The sequence below is a fragment of the Pantherophis guttatus genome, chromosome 6 (genome assembly GCF_059756535.1).
Source record: "Pantherophis guttatus breed Tessera chromosome 6, ASM5975653v1, whole genome shotgun sequence".
NCBI classification, from domain to species: domain Eukaryota; kingdom Metazoa; phylum Chordata; class Lepidosauria; order Squamata; family Colubridae; genus Pantherophis; species Pantherophis guttatus.
In genome coordinates this window covers 4,366,651-4,388,333 of record NC_142068.1, presented here as the reverse complement: position 1 = coordinate 4,388,333, position 21,683 = coordinate 4,366,651, and the positions used below count along the sequence as shown (strand labels likewise).

General features: G+C 45.6%; 1 protein-coding gene across 2 annotated transcripts in view; it reads right to left on the bottom strand.

Moving 5' to 3' along the window:
- The window catches only part of DIS3L2 (DIS3 like 3'-5' exoribonuclease 2), a 249,347-nt gene that overhangs the window by 189,851 nt on the left and 37,813 nt on the right, over positions 1-21,683 (bottom strand). For both annotated transcript variants that reach the window (XM_087872025.1, XM_087872024.1), the window contains 2 exons: positions 20,099-20,152; positions 5,396-5,497 (listed from right to left, as the gene is read on the bottom strand). In XM_087872025.1, coding sequence (XP_087728151.1) covers positions 5,396-5,497; positions 20,099-20,152 — 156 coding nt within the window. The remainder of the gene's footprint in view (positions 1-5,395; positions 5,498-20,098; positions 20,153-21,683) is intronic.

Sequence of the window (21,683 nt, the reverse complement as noted above, 5' to 3'; positions counted from 1 at the left end):
GAAGCTTGAAGATGGGTGGACTTCAATTCCCAGAATTCCCCCAGCCAGTGGCACTCAGACAAAACGGCCATCAACGGGCACATAGAGATGGACCACATTTACACACCATTCAAAAGAGACAATCAAAAAGCTAAAAGATCACTACACTTCCTGGCCAGAAATAAAATATCCACAAGAGCAGAGATTAACACAGAGTTTCTCAACCTTGGAAGCTTGAAGATGGGTGGACTTCAACTCCCAGAATTCCCCCAGCCAGCTGGGGATTCTGGGAGTTGAAGTCCACCCATCTTCAAGCTACCAAGGTTGAGAAACACTGTTCTAAAGAAATCCCCACTGAGGAGCAGAAGGAGAGACCAGCTGGACTGTTGAAAGGAGGCCATTGACGTATAGGTCAACGTCAAGGAGGTTTCCAGGAAGGAAGGACCTGGGTGGAAATCTCCAGGGTCAGCCAAGCGGAAAGCCTTTAAGGCTGGCCGAGTCTCAAGAATCTGGAGGCCCCCAACGACAGCTAGTCCTCTACTTATAACCATTCGTTCGGGGATGGCTCGAAGTCACGACGACCCTGGGGGGAAAAAATGTACTTAGGACTGGTTTTTCTCGCTTGCAACCGTTGCAGCGTCCCGGTGGTCACGTGGATCAAAATTCGGATGCTTGGCAACAACAGACTCATATTTATGAGTCAAAGTCAAGTCTAGGTCTATATTCAGCACTGGGATGAATGGAAAACGGACGAATGGAAAAACTATGGAGAAGGACGTATTTGCAAGGGTATCCCGATTCGTCCATCAGTAACCAGAATTCCCAACCGTGCTGGAGAACCGAAATATTTCACATACTACCCGTATTTACCCGTCAACAGAGGAGTCACAGCAGCTAGGAAAACACTAAACACTTTCTTTCTTTCTTTCTTTCTTTCTTTCTTTCTTTCTTTCTTTCTTTCTTTCTTTCTCTCTCTCTCTCTCTCTCTCTCTCTCTCTCTCTCTCTCTCTTTCTTTCTTTCTTTCTTTCTTTCTTGGTTCGATTTATATGCCGCCCTTCTCCGGAGACTCAGGGCGGCTTACAACATGTTAAGCAATAGCCTTCATACTTTTGTATATACCTGCTTAGTAGGGCTTTCGGGGGCCCCCCTAAGCGGTGTTCTTTTTTATATACAAAGTCAGCTTATTGCCCCCACAATCCGGGTCCTCATTTTACCTACCTCGGAAGGATGGAAGGCTGAGTCAACCTTGAGCCTGGTGAGATTTGAACTCGCAGTAATTGCAGGCAGCTGGTGCTACTTAACAGCACTTTAGTCTGCTGCACCACCAAGGCTCTATTTTGAATTTCATGAATATGGCACAGCGAGCAGATCCATAGATACCCCAGGAAGAGGCACAAAGAATGACCCCCCAAACGGAAAAATACTCAAGGCCGGGAGAATTTAAATTTTACCCCTTTGTATTTTACGGAAACTGTTTTGATCTCACGTCCAGATTTAAAGGAAGTTGGATACAAGGACCTTGCGAGAAAGGAAGGATCCAATTGGGTTGGAAGGACAAAAACTCAGGATATCAACCAGCTGAGATCATGTCCAAGGAGAATGATCCAGAATAAGTGTTAATGAAAGTGTTAATTAAAAAGTCACTAATTACCAAGCTGAGTTCCCTCCTATTTTGGTAAGAAATACACAAGGATAGAAGTGCAGGCAGTCCTCAACTCACAACGGTTCATTCGAAGTTACAACGAGACTGAGAAAAGTGACTTATGACCATTTTTCACACTTAACGACCGTTGAAGCATTCCCATAGTTATGTGATCGAAATCCAGATGCTTGGTGACTGACTCGTATTTATGACGGCGGCAGTGTCCCGGGGTCACGTGATCCGCTTTTGCAACCTTCTGACAAGCAAAGTCAATGGGGAAGCCACGATTCACTTCACAGCCATGTTATTAACGACTGTGGCAAAAAAAGGTCATAAAATGGGGCTAAATTCACTTAACAAAAGTTGCACTTAGCAAGAGAAATTTTTGACTCAATTGTCATCGTACTGTAGTTAAGTCTGTAAAAATAATGTTCTTTGGTCCTTCCAACGGAAAAAATAAACTTAGAAAATTACTATCCGACTGAATTTTCACATAGAATGAAATAATTAGCAAGGGTTATTTGGCAGGTACAGTGGTATCCACGCAGTGGTGAAATGTAAATTTTGTTACTACTGGTTCTGTGGGCGTGGCTTGGTGGAGGAGTAATATGACTGAGTGGGCGTGGCCAACTTTTTTTTTTTTTTTACTTTTAAAACCATTTTTTCTACAACCTCTTCGGCTGAAGAGGTTGTAAAAAAATTGCTTTTAAAAGCCTCTGACGATCCCAGCTGAATTGCCTGATCGGCAGAGGCTTTTTTTTCCTTTTAAAAACATTTTTTCTATAACCTCTTCGGCCGAAGAGATTGTAGAAAAAATGCTTTTAAAAGCCTCTGATGATCCCAGCTGAGCCGCGCGATCATCAGAGGCTTTTTTTTTTACTTTTAAAAGCATTTTTTCTACAACCTCTTCAGTTGAAGAGGTTGTAAAAAAATGCTTTTAAAAGCCTCTGACGATCCCAGCTGACTTGCCTGATCGGCAGAGGCTTTTTTTTCCTTTTAAAAACATTTTTTCTACAACCTCTTCGGCAGAAGAGGTTGTAGAAAAAATGCTTTTAAAAGCCTCTGATGATCCCAGCTGAGCTGCGCGATCATCAGAGACTTTTTTTTTTTTACTTTTAAAAGCATTTTTTTTGGCCGAAGAGGTTATAGAAAAAATGCTTTTAAAAATTAAAAAAAAGCCTCTGATGATTGCGCGGCTCAGCCGGGCAATGGGGGGGGGCAGGGATTTTTGCTACCGGTTCTCCGAACCATCCGCCTCCATCGCTACCGGATCGGGCGATCCGGTCCGAACCGGGAGCATTTCACCACGGTATTCATCCTTAATTGGTTCCAGAAGACACAATGACTATCAATATAAATATTCTGAAATAAATAAATCAATAAAAAATTGGGGGGGGGGAAATGTGATTGCTCAAGGAAGCAAACAATTTCTAGTATTTAGGACACTCGTCTACGCATCACTTCACGTTGCGAAAGAGGGCAAAGCTTGACGCAGAATTAATTCTCACCTAATATTCCGTTCTCTCAAAGCGAATTCCCTTGTTCGGCACTTGCCAAGAGTGGAATTATCACCCCAACACATCCTATTGCTTAGGAAAATAAACCCGGCTTCCCTCTCAGGGTTTACCACAACAATCTTTGGTTGCCAGCCTCAAAATGAGGTGAGTTTATTTACGGTTGCTTCAAAGCACTGACGGCGAACCCACTGAAGGGTCTTTCAGGAATGTCGGTCTGTAGGGAAGGGGTGTCAAACTCAATTTCACTGAGGGCCGAATCAGGGTTGTTGTTGTGACCCAGGCCCAAGTAAGGAGTAGGAAAATCAGTCCGTGAAAAAACAAACAAACTTTATTCGAACAGCTGAGAATGACTTCATTCCCAGCGTCATTCGACTAAATTAAAGCAAATTCCTCCCAACACAAATTCCTCAGTCCTATCGCAAACCTTGGTCCAATTAGGCAAACTGCCAAAGGCCTTTCTCGGCAAACATTCAGAAGTCACAGATATTTATTTATTTATTTATGTATTGGTTCGATTTATATGCCGCCCTTCTCCGGAGATTCAGGGCGGCTTACAATGCGTTAAGCAATAGCTTTCATACTTTTGTATATACCTGCTTAGTAGGGCTTTTGGCCCCCCCTAAGCGGTGTTCTTTTTTATACAAAGTCCGCTTATTGCCCCCACAATCTGGGTCCTCATTTTACCTACCTCGAAAGGATGGAAGGCTGAGTCAACCTTGAGCCTGGTGAGATTCGAATTTGCAGTAATTGCAGGCAGCTGGTGCTACTTAATAGCACTTTAGTCTGCTGCGCCACCAAGGCTCTTAGTCTTGGTGGCGCAGACACAAAAATAAATACAAGATGTAGACGAAGAAGACGACGAAGCTACCAACATTGTTTTCCGGCAAAACCCAAATGCCGTTGCTGGTCTGTTTTAAGCCTTATGGGAGGGGCCAATCATCTCCTGGCCTTACTCCTGAGTTGTCCTTTTTGCTTTAGCTGCTCTTGCCATCTGGCAGCTCTTCTCATGTGTGTACTAGGAACAGGCTCCTCCTGTTCCTCTGCCTCTCTGCTGTCAGCCTCTGGAGGCTCCAGAGTCCACACATCACTCCCCAATGGTCCTGGCCCCATCTCTGCCTCAGACGCAGAGCCCTCATCCGGGCCTTCCCCAGACTCCAGGACTGGCCCCTGTTCTTCCTCAGCCTCATCGCTGTCCGACTCCGCTGCCAGCTCCTCAGGCTGCTGGCGGACCACAACAGTTGTGTTTGATCTGGCGGAGGGGGGGAAAGGGGGCGTAGCCAGGGTAGGTGTGGCTAGCTCGACATTACTTGTGTTGGGGGGCGCCTGTATGGGCTCCCGAGCTCCATTTTCGGCTGCAACGGCCTCCTGCAACCCTCTGCCAGCAAAAACATAGCTCACGAGGGCTGTGCAAGCTCTGTTTTTGGCTGTGACGGCCTCCTGCAATCCTCTGCCAGTGAAAACATAGCTCAAGAAGGCCATGCAAGTTCCGTTTTCGGCTGCGATGGCCTCCTGCAACCCTCTGTCAGGGAAAACAGAGCTCAGGAGGGCCGTGTGAGCTCCGTTTTCGGCTGCGATGGCTTCCTGCAACCCTCTGCCAGAGAAAACGGAGCTCAGGAGGGCCGTGTGAGCTCCGTTTTCAGCCGCGATGGCCTCCTGCAACCCTTTGTCAGAGAAAACGGAGCTCAGTAGGACCGCACAAGCTCCGATTTTGGCTGCGACGGCCTCCTGCAACACTCTGCCAGTGAAAACATAGCTCAAGAAGGCCATGCAAGTTCCGTTTTCGGCTGTGACGGCCTCCTGCAACCCTCTGCCAGCGAAAACAGAGCTCAGGAGGGCCGTGTGAGCTCCGTTTTCGGCTGCGATGGCCTCCTGCAACCCTCTGCCAGAGAAAAAGGAGTTCCTTCCTTCCTTCCTTCCTTCCTTCCTTTCCTCCCTCCCTCCCTCCTATGGTGAAACAGTGATTAGAAAGCAGTATTGCAGGCTAACTCTGTCCACAGCTAGGAAGTTCGATCCTGACCAGCTCAAAGTCGACTCAGCCTTCCATCCTTCCGAGGTGGGTAAAATGAGGACCCAGATTATTGGGGGCAAATAGGCTGACTCCGTAAACTGCTTAGAGAGGGCTGTTAAGCACTGTGAAGCGGTATATAAGTCTAAGAGCTAATGCAACTGCTATTGTTGGTGCAAAGTTTGAAATTTCCCCGCCAGCTACCGCCCAGAAACGAAAATGGGGACGGGTAGGAGATTAGAAACACTGACCTTCCATTGTTCCTTCGGAAGCAGCTTCACCACTACGATGTCACCATTCAGGGCTCTGTTGCGAGCGACCACTCCGTCAATGAAAATATCCTGAGTGCCATCCTGGAAAAGAAACAATTTGTTTATATAGGACCATGATGGCGAACCTGTGTTCTTTCTTTCTTTCTTTCTTTCTTTCTTTCTTTCTTTCTTTCTTTCTTTCTTTCTTTCTTTTTCTTTCTTTCTTTTCTTTCTTTCTTTCCCTCCCTTCCACCTTCCTTCCCCCCCTCCCTCTCTCCCTCCTTCCTTCCTTCCTTCCTTTTGCTTTGGAAAATAGGCTGACCCCCTCCTCTCTGTGGCAGCCCCTCAAATATTGCTATCCTGGTCTCCCCTGGTCCTTCTCTTCACTAGACTAGCCATGTCTTCTGTCCATCTATGGTTCACTCAGATATCTTTTTCTTTCTCTTTCTTTCTTTCTTTCTTTTTTCTTTTTTTCTTTCTTTCTTCTTTTTCTTTCTCTCTCTCTCTCTCTCTCTCTCTCTCTCTCTCTCTCTCTTTCTTGTGCTTTGGAAAATAGCTTGATCCCCTCCTCTCTGGGGCAGCCTCTCAAATATTGGAAGATGCTATCCTGTCCCCGCTGGTCCTTCTCTTCACTAGACTAGCCATGTCTTCTGTCCATCCATGGCTCACTCAGATGTCTGTCTTTCTTTCTTTCTTTCTTTCTTTCTTTCTTTCTTTCTTTCTTTCTTTCTTTTTTTTCTTTCTTTCTTCTTTCTTTCTTTCCCTCCCTTCCACCTTCCTTCCTTCCCTCCCTCCCTCCTTCCTTCCTTCCTTCCTTTTGCTTTGGAAAATAGCTTGACCCCCTTCCTCCTCTCTGTGGCAGCCCCTCAAATATTGGTAGATGTTATCCTGTCTCCCCTGGTCCTTCTCTTCCCTAGACTAGCCAGGCCCAGTTCCTGCAACCGTTCATCATGCGGTCATTCATCATGCGGTCGTTAAGCGAATCTGGCTCCCTTCGTTGATTTTGCTTGTCAGAAGTCAGCTGGGAAAGTCCCAAAGGGTAACCCCGGAACGCTTCAACCGTCATAAATACACGCCGGTTGCCAAGCGCCTGGATTTTGATCACGTGACCACGGGGATGCTACGACGGTTGTAAGTGTGAAACCTGGTCATAAGCACTTTTTTTCCTGTGCCGTCGTAACTTTGAACAGTCACTAAGCGAATGGTTGTAAGTCGGGGACTATCTATATATTGTACAGATGTGCACAGGGTCTCCAATGGCCTGACAAGCCTTAAAGTTGCCAAGATTGGACACCTCTGATGATGGAAGTACAGGTAAGTCCTCGACTTACGACCACAATGGAACCCAAGGCTTATGCTGCTAAGTGAGAAATTTGTTAAGTGAGCTTTGCCCCGCTTTACCACCCCTCTTGCCCCCGTTGCTAAGCAAATCGCTGCAGTTGTTAAGTGAGTAAAATGGTTGTTAAGTGAATCCGGCTTCTCCACTGACTTTGCTTTGTCAGAAGGTCGCAAAAGGGGATGGCATGACCCCCCCCCCCGGGCCGTCATAAATATAAACAGTTACCAAGCATCAGAATGTAAACCGAATGCTGCAATGGTCATAAGTGTGAGAAATTTATTTATTTATTTATTTATTTATAAAATTTGAAATGGTCTTAAGTCCCTTTTTTTCAGTGCCGTTGTAACTTTCACTAACCGGTCACTAAACGAACTGTTGTAAGTAGAGGCCAATCTGTAATTTTTCGACAAATTTTTTGAAAACTGAGAGGTGTGTTAAGGAACGAGCTGGGCTGTGCTTCAAAGGTTTTCTGCTAGGTATTTCTCTTCCTTGCTAGATCGTTCCAAATTTAAAGTTATGGAGCCCTTTTATAATTCAGATTTTTTCCCCCAAATCCTGTTATATTACTATTGGCTAAATTGACGCTTGCAAATGCAGTATATCAGGGGTGAAATCCAGCAGGTTCTGACAGGTTCTGGAGAACCGATAGTGGAAATTTTGAGTAGTTCGGAGAATCGGCAAATACCACCTCTGGCTGGTCCCCAGAGTGGGGTGGGAATGGGGATTTTGCAATATCCTTCCCCCTGGAGTGGGGTGGGAATGGAGATTTTGCAATATCCTTCCCCCTGGAGTGGGGTGGGGATGGAGATTTTGCAATATCCTTCCCCTGGAGTGGGGTGGGGATGGAGACTTTGCAGTATCCTTTTCCCTGGAGTGGAGAGGGAATGGGGATTTTGCAATATCCTTCCCCTGGAGTGGGGTGGGGATGGAGACTTTGCAGTATCCTTTCCCCTGGAGTGGAGAGGGAATGGGGATTTTGCAATATCCTTCCCCTGGAGTGGGGTGGGGATGGAGACTTTGCAATATCCTTCCCCTGGAGTGGGGTGGGGATGGAGACTTTGGAGTATCCTTTCCCCCGGAGTGGGGTGGGAATGGGGATTTTGCAACATCCTTCCCCTGGAGTGGGGTGGGGATGGAGACTTTGGAGTATCCTTTCCCCCGGAGTGGGGTGGGAATGGGGATTTTGCAACATCCTTCCCCTGGAGTGGGGTGGGAATGGGGATTTTGCAATATCCTTCCCCTGCCACGCCCACAGAACTGGTAGTAAAAAACCTTGAATTTCACCACTGCAGTATATAAAACTAAGCACACAGTGGTAGAATGAGTATTCTTAACGTTCACAGTTAACCAATATTATTTCATGTTCAAGGTAAGACTCAACCTCTTTAAATTATCCCTACACCTTGGAGTAACCCAGTTGTTTCATCTTATAAATGTGTGGCCCTGCTACTTCGAATCTTTGAAAAAAGTCTTTCTCTCTCTAACCAATGTTTCCCATTCAGCTGTCCTTATTGAGATAAACATAGACTCAAATGATACCTTACAATATAACAAAAATTATTAGAAATTTTAACATATTTGCAAAAGTGGAGCATTTCCCACTTTTAAGTAGCTCTTCTTAAAAAAAATCAAAGTCGGGGGAGGGAAAAAAAGTTTTCTGCTGAACCTCTCAAACAAACACAAGGACACGGGAGGGGGGGAAAAAAATCTTTCGTGGCTCCCAACTCCGGTGATGTCAGCACCAGAGAACAGGTGCTCCGGAGAAAATCGGTCGCTCTACGTGCCAAATTGAAGCCGCGGCGGTTTAGAAGTGGCGAGAGAGGAAGCGCAGATGGGGGTATTTTCCCATCATGAGGTGCCTGCCGAGGAAAATGTACTTTTCCCTCTAATCACACCTCCAGGCTGGAGTAGCCACAAATATTTTATTTTCTAGCAACGTCGATACAGCGCTGGGGAGCTGACCCCGCCAGGCCCTTCTCCCGTCTCAAGACGCGTCTAAATCTTTGCAGCCGGAGAGTTCGACAGCTGGTTCGAGGCTGCCTCCCATGATCCGATGCCGAAAAATTGCAAAGCTTGTTGGACGAAATCGCTCGGCCTGGAAGCCAGATTTTCGGCTTTGCCGTCCCATCCCCCGCATCTCTCTCCGCCCCTGCAAGTAATCCCACCGCAGAGTTACATCACTCGGCACCCCTGTTGGGACGTGCCAAGAGGGTGACACAAAAGCCAGTTTCTTTGCCCTGGTTTCGTTGTGCTTTTTGCCTTATCGCACACCAGGAAATTTAAAGCTGGCAGGGCCTTGCGGTCCGCTCGAAACGCTGGAAGGAATGCTCTCGGCTTCACGTTGCTCGGCTTTTGGCAAATAAACTGATTTTGGTTTGACAGATTCGTTCACCTGTTCCTCGAGCTTGGTTAGGTTAGGAGTTTTTCTCTCACCCAACTCGCTGCAGCAAAGCCCGTTTCCCCAGTTACCTGGGAATGTGGCTGGACAGTCCTTGACTTAGAACAGAACAGAACAAAACAATAAGAGTTGGAAGGGACCTTGGAGGTCTTCTAGTCCAACCCCCTGTTGAGACAGGAGACCCTTTACCTGTCCAGTCTTTTCTTAAAAACTTCCAGTGTTGGAACATTGACAACATCTATCTATCCATCCATCCATCCATCCATCCTCTATCTATCTATCTTATCTATCTATCTATCTATCATCTATCTATCTATCTATCTATCTATCTTTTGTCTAACTTATCTATCTATCTTTCTATCTATCATTTGTCTATTTATCATTTGTCTATCTATATATCTATCCATCCATCATCTATCTATCATCTATCTATCTATCTATCGTCTATCTATCCATCCATCCATCCTCTATCTATTTGTCTATCTATCTATCTATCTATCTATCTATCTATCTATCTATCTTTTGTCTAACTTATCTATCTATCTTTCTATCTATCATTTGTCTATTTATCATTTGTCTATCTATATATCTATCCATCCATCATCTATCTATCATCTATCTATCTATCTATCGTCTATCTATCCATCCATCCATCCTCTATCTATTTGTCTATCTATCTATCTATCTATCTATCTATCTATCTATCTATCATTTGTCTATCTACCTACCTATCTATCTATCTATCTATCTATCTATCTATCTATCTATCTATCTATCATTTGTCTATCTATCTATCTATCTATCCATCATTTGTCTATTTGTCTATCTATCTATCTATCTATCTATCATTTGTCTATCTATCATTTGTCTATCTATCTATCTATCTATCATTTGTCTATCTATCATTTGTCTATCTATATACAGTATCTATCCATCCATCCATCATCCACCATCTATCTATCTATCTATCTATCTATCTATCTATCTATCTATCATCTATCTATCATCTATCTATCTATCATCTATCTATCTTTTGTCTGTCTATCTATCTATCTATCTATCATTTGTCTATCTATCCATCCATCCATCATCTATCTATTTATCATTTGTCTATTTATCTATACATCATCTATCTATCTATCTATCCATCCATCATCTATCTATCTATCTATCTATCTATCTATCTATCTATCTATCATTTATCTGTCTGTCTGTCTGTCTGTCTGTCTGTCTGTCTATATATCGGAATAGAGCTTGAAGGGACCTTGGAGGTCTTCTAGTCCAACCATCTGCTCAAGCAGGAGAGACCCTATACAGACAAATAACTGTCCAGTCTCTTCTTAAAAGAATCCAGCGATGAAGCACCCACAACTTCTGGTGGCAAACTGTTCCACTGGCTAATTGTTCTCACTGCTAGGAAGTTTCTCCTCAATTCTCTCCTTGATTGATTTCCACCCATTGCTTCTTGTCCTGCCTTCAGGTGCTTTGGACAATATGTTGACCCCCCTCTTCTTTATGGCAGCACCTCAAATACTGGAAGACTGTTATCATATCAGCCCTTGTCCTTTTTTTCACTAGACTGGACATACCCAATTCCAGCAACTGCTCTTTATATGTTTTAGAGCCTCCAGCCCCCTAATCCTCTTTGTTGCTCTTCTCTGCACTGTTTCCAGAGTCTCCACACCTTTTTTACATCGTGGCGACCAAAACTGGATGCAAGATGATTCTTAAGTGAGTTTTGCCCCATTTTACGACCTTTCCTGCCACAGTTGTTAAGCGAATCACGACCATGGTTAAGTGAATAACATTGTTATGCGAATTTGGCTTCCCCGTCAACTTTGCTTGTCCGAAGGGCATCAGACGACCCTGGGGACACTGCAACCGTCATAAATATGAGTCAGCTACCAAGTCTGAATTTTGATCACCTGATCACGGGGTTGTCGCGACTTAAGCAGATCCACTTAACAGCCAGGTGGTTCGCTTAACAACTCTGGCAAAAAGGTCATAAAATTGGGCACCCCTCACTTAACGACCGTCATGCTTAGCAATGGAGGCTCGGGTTCCAATTTTGGTCGCTGTAACTAGATTAGACTACTGTAACAAAGCTCAAACTGCCCAAGGAGCTGCTGATCCACTTCTACAGGGGAACTATTGAGTCTGTCATCTGCACCTCCATAACTGTCTGGTTTGGTTCTGCAACCCAACAAGACAGACAGAGACTTCAGAGGATAATTAGAACGGCAGAAAAAACAATTACTACCAACCTGCCTTCCATGGAGGTCCTGTATACTGCAGGAGTCAAAAAGAGGGCTGGGAAAATATTTACAGTCCCCTCGCATCCTGGACATAAATTGATTCTACTCCTACCCTCAAAACGACGCTATAGAGCACTGCATACCAGGACAACTAGACACAAGGACAGTTTTTCCCCCCATGCCATCACTCTGCTAAACAAATAATTCCCTCAACACTGTCCAACTATTCACTAAGTCTGCATTACTATTACTATTAATCTTCTCATCATTCCCACTATCCTTCCACTTATGACTGTATGACTGTAATTTTGCTGCTTGCATCCTTAAGATTTATATTGATATTGTTTCCTGATTGCTTATTTGTACCCTATGACTATCATTAAGTGTTGTACCTTAGGATTCTTGATGAACGTATCTTTTCTTTTATGTACACTGAGAGCCTATGCACCAAAGACAAATTCCTTGTGTGTCCAATCATACTTGGCCAATAAAGAATTATGTTCTGTTCTATTCTATTCTATTCTATTCTATTCTATTCTATTCTATTCTATTCTATTCTACTATTCTATTCTATTCTATTCTATTCTATTCTATTCTATTCTATTCTATTCTATTCTTTTTTTTCTTTTTTTTTAATTTGATTTATATGCCGCCCTTCTCCGGAGACTCAGGGCGGCTTACAATGCGTTAAGCAATAGCCTTCATCCTTTTGTATATTTTATACAAAGTCAGCTTATTGCCCCCACAAACTGGGTCCTCAATTTACCTATCTTAGAAAGGATGGAAGGCTGAGTCAACCTTGAGCCTGGGGAGATTTGAACTTGCAGTAATTGCAAGCAGCAGATGTTAATAACAGTGCTTTAGTTCACTGTACTATTAGGCTCATTCTATTCTATTCTATTCTATTCTATTCTATTCTATTCTATTCTATTCTATTCTATTCTATTCTATTCTATTCTATTCTGTAGGGGTGTCAAACTTGATTTCATTGAGGGCCGCATCAGGGTTGTGTTTGACCTCGGGGGGGTGGGGGGTGGCCAGCTTTATGTCACTCGTGTCCGGGGTGCTTGTGGTGGCCCAAGTGCTCTGCCAGGTAAAAGAGGCTCGCGAGCTCCATTTTCAGCTGCGACGGCCACTTGCAACGCTCTGCCAGTGTTTGCGTCTTCGCTGGCAGACGCAAACGGGCCGGTCCTTCGCTGTTTCCAGGGTGGCCCCGTGAGCCAGATCTAACCCCTGGACCAGGGGTGAAATGCTACCGGTTCAGGCCGGTTCACAACTGTGCCGCGCGATCGTCGGAACCTTTTTTAAAAAACTTTTTTAAAGCATTTTTTTACTACCGGTTTGGGCAACTAGGTAGTTAAAAAAATGCTTTAAATTTTTTTTTAAAAAAAAGCTTCCGACAATCGTGCGGCACAGCTGTGATCGTTGGAAGCTCTTTTTTTTTTTTTTTTTACTTTTTTAAAGCATTTTTTTACTACCTATTCGCCCGAACCGGTACAAAAAAAAAAAATGTTTTAAAAAAGTTTTAATATGATTGAGATCATTATAATACAAGAATTGCAGAATTATATAAAATATAACATAAAGACGTATTATCATTGGATCGATTTAGGATGATGAATGTTATCATATACATTAATTCAAATTTTAGAATATTTTGTATAAAATGAGGGAAGAATAGCTACGGTTAAAGAAATGATTAATGAGGACAATAAATACATAAGATATATATTAAATTGATAATATGAGAATTTAGGTAAACTGTAAGCTATGAATATGGTGAAGATGCACAAAGGACTTGTAACCAGCTGACACACTGGGTGTAATTGAAGATGGTTTTTATGTTTTTATGTATGTTTGTTTAAAAATTAAAAAAAAAAAAGTTTTAAAAGAGGTTCCCATGATCGCACGCCACAGCTGATTTTCTCCTCCCCCCTTGCTGTTCTACTTACCTTCCCAAGCCTCCTTTTGGTGTGTATTGTGCATGTGTGTGCAGCAGGGTGGATAAAAATCAATGATCTTTTTTTAAAAAATCAAAAAAATCAGATTTTTTTGATTTAAATCGGATTTTTTTTATTTAAATCGGATTTTTTTGGATTTTTATCTAATTTATTTTAATAAAAAACTTTTGGGGTAAAAATCTATCGTAAGATAGTTTTCTATTTAAGATACATAAATAATTTAGTTTATTCAGCATGAAATGGAGCTTAGTTATGTAGCAGGAGGCTGTCTATTCTGCAACACTGGGACCATCGGTGAGTCAACAGCGGGTCAAAGGAGTAGCAGAGATGACAGTTGCTCTTTAAAAATTATGATTTAAATTTTTATAAAATGTTTTATAGATGGCACTTAGATCCTAAGAAATTGTCGTGCATGTACCCTAATGTTCAACCAAAATGCTGGAGATGTGATTGCCTAGATGCCACATATTATCATGTGTGGTGGACTTGTAAGAAAGTGAAGGCTTTTTGGATAAAAATTTGGTGGGTTATGCAGAATGTTTTGAAGAAAAAAATTCAGTTTTCTCCACAATTGTTTTTATTGGGTATAGTTAAGGGTTTTACATTGGGTGAAACAAAGTTGATATTGTATATGATAACAGCAGCGAGATTACTGATAGGCCAATATTGGAAAAATGAAGCTATGCCTACTATTGAAGAATGGACTTTGAAGATGGCCAGTTTTGCAGAGATGGCGAAGATTTCAGCATATCTAAAAGATCGCTCACAAGAGACTTATGTATGGGAGTGGAAAAAGTGGATAGATTATGTGCAGAATAAATATCAAACTAGGAAATACCAGATAGCTTTTAACTGAAAGTATTATATAGAGATAGAATAATTGAATTTTGTGAAGATGTGAAAAATATACAGCGGGTGGAGGGGTTCAAGTTTTATAAAAAGGGGATTTTGATTTGGATTATATTTTGTGGAAGTCCGGGGGGGAGGGGAGGGCTAGGGGGGGTCAGGGAGGGTTGGGGGGGGAAATTGGGGAGAAAATGTAATTTTTTTTTTTTTTTTAATTTGATTTATATGCCGCCCTTCTCCGGAGACTCAGGGCGGCTTACAATGTGCTCAGCAATAGCCTTCATCCTTTTGTATATTTATACAAAGTCAGCTTATTGCCCCCACAAACTGGGTCCTCATTTCACCTACCTTAGAAAGGATGGAAGGCTGAGTCAACCTTGAGCCTTGGCGAGATTCGAACCCTGCAGTAATTGCAGGCAGCTGGTCTTAATAAGCTTAATAACAGGGTGCCTTAAACCCCTGTAGTACCAAGGCTCTTACCAAGTACCAAGTTTTTAATTGTAAAACTTTTTCAATTAAAAAAAAAATTATGATTTAAATCGAGTCGAATTAAATCAAGCCTTTTTACTAGTGATTTAAATCGTGATTTCAATCAACTCGATTTAAATCAAATCCACCCTGGTGTGCAGCGCGCACTCGGCACGCGGCCAGCGAGTTCAGATTTCACCACTGCGCATCATGTCAACGATTCTTGCCCTTCGGGGACATCAGCGCTCGCTGTGCTTCCCTGCCAAATACCTGAAGCCATCAAAGCCTGAAAGGGCCGAAGCCCACTCTGCAAAAAGCCCACTCCTCAAAAAACAATGAGGTTGTTTCCCTGAAGTTCTCTCCCTTGGTTTTCTTGTCCCACCAGAGGTGGGGGGGGAAAAAAAATCTGAATCTTGCCACAAACTTTCCTGGGGTTTCTCCCAAAGGGACACTGAATGACAGAGCAAACCCATCAATGGAACGGATTGCCTCCGGAATGTTGTGGGTGCTTCAACAGGGGAGGTTTTTAAGCAGAGGCTGGTCAGCCGTTTGTGAAATTCAATTTTTTTTTACTACCGGTTCTGTGGGCGTGGCTTGGTGGGCGTGGCGTGGCTTGGTGGGCGTGGCAGGGAAAGGATACTGCAAAATCCCCATTCCCACCCCACTCCAGGGGAAGGATATTGCGAAATCCCCATTCCCATCCCACTCCAGGGGAAGGATATTGCAATATCTCCATTCCCACCCCACTCCAGGGGAAGGATACTGCAAAATCCCCATTCCCACACCACTCCAGGGGAAGGATACTTCAAAATCCCCATTCCCACACCACTCCAGGGGAAGGATACTGCAAAATCCCCATTCCCACCCCACTCCAGGGGAAGGATATTGCAAAATCTCCATTCCCACCCCACTCCAGGGGAAGGATATTGCAAAATCCCCATTCCCACCCCACTCCAGGGGAAGGATACTGCAAAATCCCCATTCCCACACCACTCCAGGGGAAGGATACTTCAAAATCCCCATTCCCACACCACTCCAGGGGAAGGATACTGCAAAATCCCCTTTCCCACTCCACTCCAGGGGAAGGATATTGCAAAATCTCCATTCCCACCCCACTCCAGGGGAAGGATATTGCAAAATCTCCATTCCCACCCCACTCCAGGGGAAGGATACTGCAAAATCCCCATTCCCACACCACTCCAGGGGAAGGATACTGCAAAATCCCCTTTCCCACCCCACTCCAGGGGAAGGACACTGCAAAATCCCCATTCCCTCCCCACTCCAGGGGAAGGATATTGCAAAATCTCCATTCCCACCCCACTCCAGGGGAAGGATACTGCAAAATCCCCATTCCCACACCACTCCAGGGGAAGGATACTTCAAAATCCCCATTCCCACACCACTCCAGGGGAAGGATACTGCAAAATCCCCATTCCCACCCCACTCCAGGGGAAGGATATTGCAAAATCTCCATTCCCACCCCACTCCAGGGGAAGGATATTGCAAAATCCCCATTCCCACCCCACTCCAGGGGAAGGATACTGCAAAATCCCCATTCCCACACCACTCCAGGGGAAGGATACTTCAAAATCCCCATTCCCACACCACTCCAGGGGAAGGATACTGCAAAATCCCCTTTCCCACTCCACTCCAGGGGAAGGATATTGCAAAATCTCCATTCCCACCCCACTCCAGGGGAAGGATATTGCAAAATCTCCATTCCCACCCCACTCCAGGGGAAGGATACTGCAAAATCCCCATTCCCACACCACTCCAGGGGAAGGATACTGCAAAATCCCCTTTCCCACCCCACTCCAGGGGAAGGACACTGCAAAATCCCCATTCCCTCCCCACTCCAGGGGAAGGATATTGCGAAATCTCCATTCCCACCCCACTCCAGGGGAAAGATATTGCAAAATCTCCATTCCCTCCCCACTCCAGGGGAAGGATACTGCAAAATCCCCATTCCCTCCCAACTCCAGGGGAAGGATACTGCAAAATCCCCATTCCCTCCCCACTCCAGGGGAAGGATATTGCAAAATCCCCATTCCCACCCCACTCCAGGGGAAGGATATTGCAAAATCTCCATTCCCACCCCACTCCTGGGGAAGGATATTGCTAAATCTCCATTCCCATCCCACTCTGAGACCGGCCAGAGGTGGTATTTGCCGGTTCTCCGAACTACTCAAAATTTCCGCTACCGGTTCTCCAGAACCTGTCAGAACCTGCTGGATTTCACCCCTGGTATAGGGTCTCCTTTTGAGGAGGGGGTTGGACTAGAAGTCCTCCAAAGTTCCTGCCTGTGATTCTATAATTCTGAGATAGATAAATAAGATACGTAGCAGACAGAAGGATGAATGGATGGATGTGTGGATGGAGGGATGGATATTGTCAACCATTGTGTGGAATGGTATAGGGCTGTGATGGCAAACCTGTAGGCACGCAAGCGTTGCCCTAGCTCAGCTCCAGCGTACATGCACACTGACCAGCCAGCTGATTTTTGGGCCTTCCGGGCCCACCGGAAGTCAGAAAACGGGCTGTTTCTGGCCTCCAGAGGGCCTCCGAGGGGGTGGGGAAGGCTGTTTTTGCCCTCCCCAGGCTCCAAGAAAGCCTCTGGAGCCTGGGGAGGGCGAAAAACGGGCCTACTGGGCCCACCGTGTTATTGCGTGCCAAAAGCGGGGGGAACACGGGGGGGTCACGCACACATGCACGGGGAGGGGCTTTGAATGATGGGTGTGGGCACACACACGCGCGACCCGCTCGCACTCCCTCCACTTTTGGCACGCGACGGCAAAAAGGCTAGCCATCACTGGTATAGGGTCTCCTACTTGAGCAGGGGGTTGGACTAGAGGACTTCCAAGGTCCCTTCCAACTCGGTTATTCTAAGGACACACTCAGAGAACTTATTTTGCCCTCATTATTAACCACGGCTCTCGGTGGCTCTGAGTGTTTCTCAACCTGGCGACTTTAAGACGTTTTCTGAGTCACGGTTCAAAGGAAGGATAAAAGCCACTCACGGAGGCCCTTCATTCCCAGCAGAGGAGGGTTTCTCAACCTTTTTGGTGCTTTGGAAAATAGGTTGAAACCTCCCTCCCCCCCCCACACACACTCTTCTTTGTGGCAGCCCCTCAGATATTGAAACATTGCCCATTCATGGTGCTTTTCCGAACAACAACTGGACTTTCTGAGTGTTTTTCCTGGGGGGGGGGGGGAAGTTTCCCTCATCATCCAAGAAGCTTCTTCAATTGCAACCAGCCTGCCCTTCCACAGAAGACCTGTAGGTTATGTGGGGTCAGAAGGAGGGTTGAGGAAATATCTACAGACACTTCACATCCTGGACATAAACTGGTCCAACTCCTCCCCTCGGGACGGTGGTACAGGGCCCTCCATGCCAAAACAACTAGACACAAAGACTGTGTTTTTTTTCCCCCCTCGTGCCATCACTTTGCTGAACACCTAATCCTCACAATATTGGTTTATGTCTTAAGTATATTTACCCACGTTGCATGGCTGTACTACTATTATCCTTGTCTCATCTGTTTCACTACCTTCTCCTAATGCCATTGTTTTTGTTATTATTACTAATCTGTTGCTTTGGATGTACACTGACATCCAAATTCCTTGCATGTCTAACCATAACTTCTTCTTCCCCTCCTCTCCTTCTTTCCTCCTCCTCCTCTCCTTTTCCCTCCTTCCTTTTTCTCTTCTCCTTCTCTTCTTCTTTCCTCCTCTTCATCTTTTCTTTCTTCTCCCTCTCCTTCTCCCTCCTCTCCCTCCTTCTTCTGCTCTCCTTTCCTTCTCCTCCCCTTCTCCTCCTCTCCTTTCCTCCTCCTCCTCCTCCTCATCTTTTCCTTCTCCTTCTCCTTCGTCTCCCTCCTTCTTCCTCTTCTCTCCTCCTCTCCATCTTTCCTTCTCTTCCTCCTCTCCTTCTCCTTCTCCCTCCTTCCTTTTTCTCCTCTCCTTCTCTTCCTCTTCTTTCCTCTTCCTCTTCTTCTTCTCCCACTCTTCCGCCCTCTCCTCCCTCCTTCTTCTCCTTCTTTCCTTCTCCTTTTCTTCTTCTCCTTCTTCTCCTTCTTCCTCCTTCCTTTTCTTCTCCTTCTCCTTCTTTCCTTCTCCTTTTCTTCTTCTCCTTCTCCCTCCTTCCTTTTCTTCTCCTTCTCCTCTTCTTTCCTCCTCCGCTCTTTATCTTTTCCTTCTTCTCCCTCTCCTCCCTCTCCCTCCTTCTTCTCCTCCTCTCCTCCTCATCTTTCCTTCTTCTCCTCCTCCTCTTCTCCTTCTCCTTCTCTCTCCTTCTTCTTTTCTCCTCTCCTTCTCTTCCTCTTCTTTCCTCCTTCTTCTCCCTCTCCTCCGCCCTCTTCTCCCTCCTTCTCCTTCTTCTTCTTCTCCTTCTTCCTCCTTCCGTTTTGTCCTCTCCTTCTCCTCTTCCTCTTCTTCTTTCCTCCTTCTTCTCCCTCCTCTCCCTCCTTCTTCTCCTCTCCTCCTCTCCTTCTCCTTTCCTCCTCCTCTTTCTTCTTTCTTCTTCTTCTACTGCCTGATGAAGGCCTCTTCTGCATGTTTCCAACCCATTACAGTCCTGAGGTTTTCTTTTGCCAACTGGGCCCACCATACTTGCTGATGTTGTCCATCCACCTTGTTTTAAGTCTCTTTCATTGACGCTTTTTTATCAAGCGGGATCCATTCTACGACTGCCTTGGTCTCATCACATTTGGCCACAGAAAGTATTCTAATTCTAAGAAGCTCCTTCAAGTTCAGAAGCTCCTTCAGAAAGAACTGAAGAAGCTTCTTGGATGAGGAGCGAAACGTTTTTTCAAAGGGGAAAAAAAAACCCCGAGAAGGTCCAGTTCATCCATGATAGATTGATATAGTCAGATAGACAGAGACAGATCAATCTATCAATCAACTATCGGTCGATCACTCAATTTATCTATCAATCGATCATCTGTCAATCGATCGAACGCTCGGTCTGTCAATCTATCTATCATCAGTCGATCACTCAATCAATCTATCTATCACTCAATCTATCCATCTATCTGAAGGGCTGGGTGATTTTCCACCGGTGGATGGAGTCCCCTTCTCTGTCTGTCCGTGTGAAGTTGGCCAGGGCAGCAAAGAGATCAGGGAGAAATTCAACCTGGAGGTAGGGAGGAGATTTTCTGACGGTGAGAACGGTCGGCCAGTAGAGCAGAGGTTGCCTTCGGAGGTTGTGGGGGCTTCATCCCTGGAGGCTTTCGGGAAGAGGCTGGACTCCCCTCTGTCGGGGATGGTGGTGGGGGGGCGGTCTCCTGCTTGGGCAGAGGGGGGTTGGACTAGATGACCTACAGGGTCCCTTCCTAATTTGTTAATCTGTTAATCTCTTGCCCCTCCATCAATCCAGAGGCAGAGGGATGTTCACCCCACATGAGCTCCCCAATTGCTGGACTTTACAGGATTACTCACTGGAGAAGGAATGAAGGCATCGTGGTATTTCTTGGGGTTTATCCTTAGGGGTCCCTGAAGAGAGAGAGAGAGAAAAAAAAAGGGAAACATTGAAATTAGATTTCAGCAAAGAAGACGCTTTCATGTGACACTTTAATGTAAGCCTGAATTGAAATCAGCGGGCCACTTCCTAGTGAGGCAAAACTTACTACAGGTAGTCCTCGACTTACAACAGAGCTCGCTTAGTGACCGTTCAAAGTTACAACGGCACCGAAAAACGGGACTTGCGACCATTTTTCGAAGTTACCGCCTTCGCAGCAGTCGCTGCAAATTCAGACGCTTGTCCACTGGTTCGAATTTATGACCGTTTGCTGGGTCCCGAGGTCACGTGATCCCAGAGGTGGGCTTCAAAAATTTTAGCAAGGGGTTCTCTGCCTGGTTGCTGAGTGGGCGTGGCCATGATGGGCATGGCCTAGTCGGCCTCCTGCACCGGGGGGGGGCATTTTTGCCCTCCCTGGGCTCCAGAGGCTTTCCTTGAGCCTCCGGGAGGGCAAAAATGGCCTCCCCAGGCACCGGAGGCCCTCTGGAGGCCGGAAACGGGCCCATTTCTGGTCTTCCCGAACTTCCGGTAGGCCCGTTTTTTGCCCTCCCCAGGCTCCAAAGGCTTTCCTTGAGCCTCTGGGAGGGCAAAAACGGCCTCCCCAGGCTCCGGAGGCCCTCTAGACCCTTTTTTCGCCCTCTCCGAGCCTCTGCACTCACCCTGCACTTACCTGCAACCAAAACGGGCTGCTTGGGGACTCCTGGGAGGGGAGGGGCGGGGTGGGCGGGGCGGGGCAAACCTGGACTGGGATTTTGGGGTTCTCCGAACTGCATAGAATCTTAGCTAGAGGTTCTCCCGAACCCTTGCGAACCCCCAGCAGCCCAGCCCTGCGTGATTCCCTTTTGCGACCTTCTGACAAGCAAATAAAAAATAATAATAAAAAGGAAAAATAATAAAATAATAACCCCCGGCCATCCAATTACAATCATCCGTAAAAAAAGGTTATCTTCGCCATTATTTGATGGTGGGGAAGGGGGAAGGAAGAACGATTACCGTATTTTTCAAACTATAAGACCTAAATTTACAGGAGGAAAACAAGAAAAAAATAGTTTTTGGCCACCGCGCATCACGTTTTCGCCCTCCCAGGCTCCCAAAAGGACTCTGCATTCCTCTGCACAGCCTGTTTTCACAAAAAATGTGCCCATTTTTGGCCTGCCGAGTGCTTTTGGGGGCCGGGGAGGGCAAAAATGCGATGCGCGGAGGGCTTGGGAGCCAAAAAACTCCCATATTCAGTCTATAAAAGGTTCCCCTCGCACATATGTGCTACTTGTTCCCGACTCTAGGGGGCAGTGCTCATCTCCATTTCAAAGCCGAAGAGCCAGCGCTGTCCAAAGACGTCTCCGTGGTCATGTGGCCGGCATGGCTCAACACTAAAGGCGCACGGGACACTGTTCCCTTCCCACCAAAGGTGGTCCCTATTTTTCTAGTTGCATTTTTTACCTGCTTTCGAACTGCTAGGTTGGCAGAAGCTGGGACAAGTCACGGGAGCTCACCCCCGTTATGCGG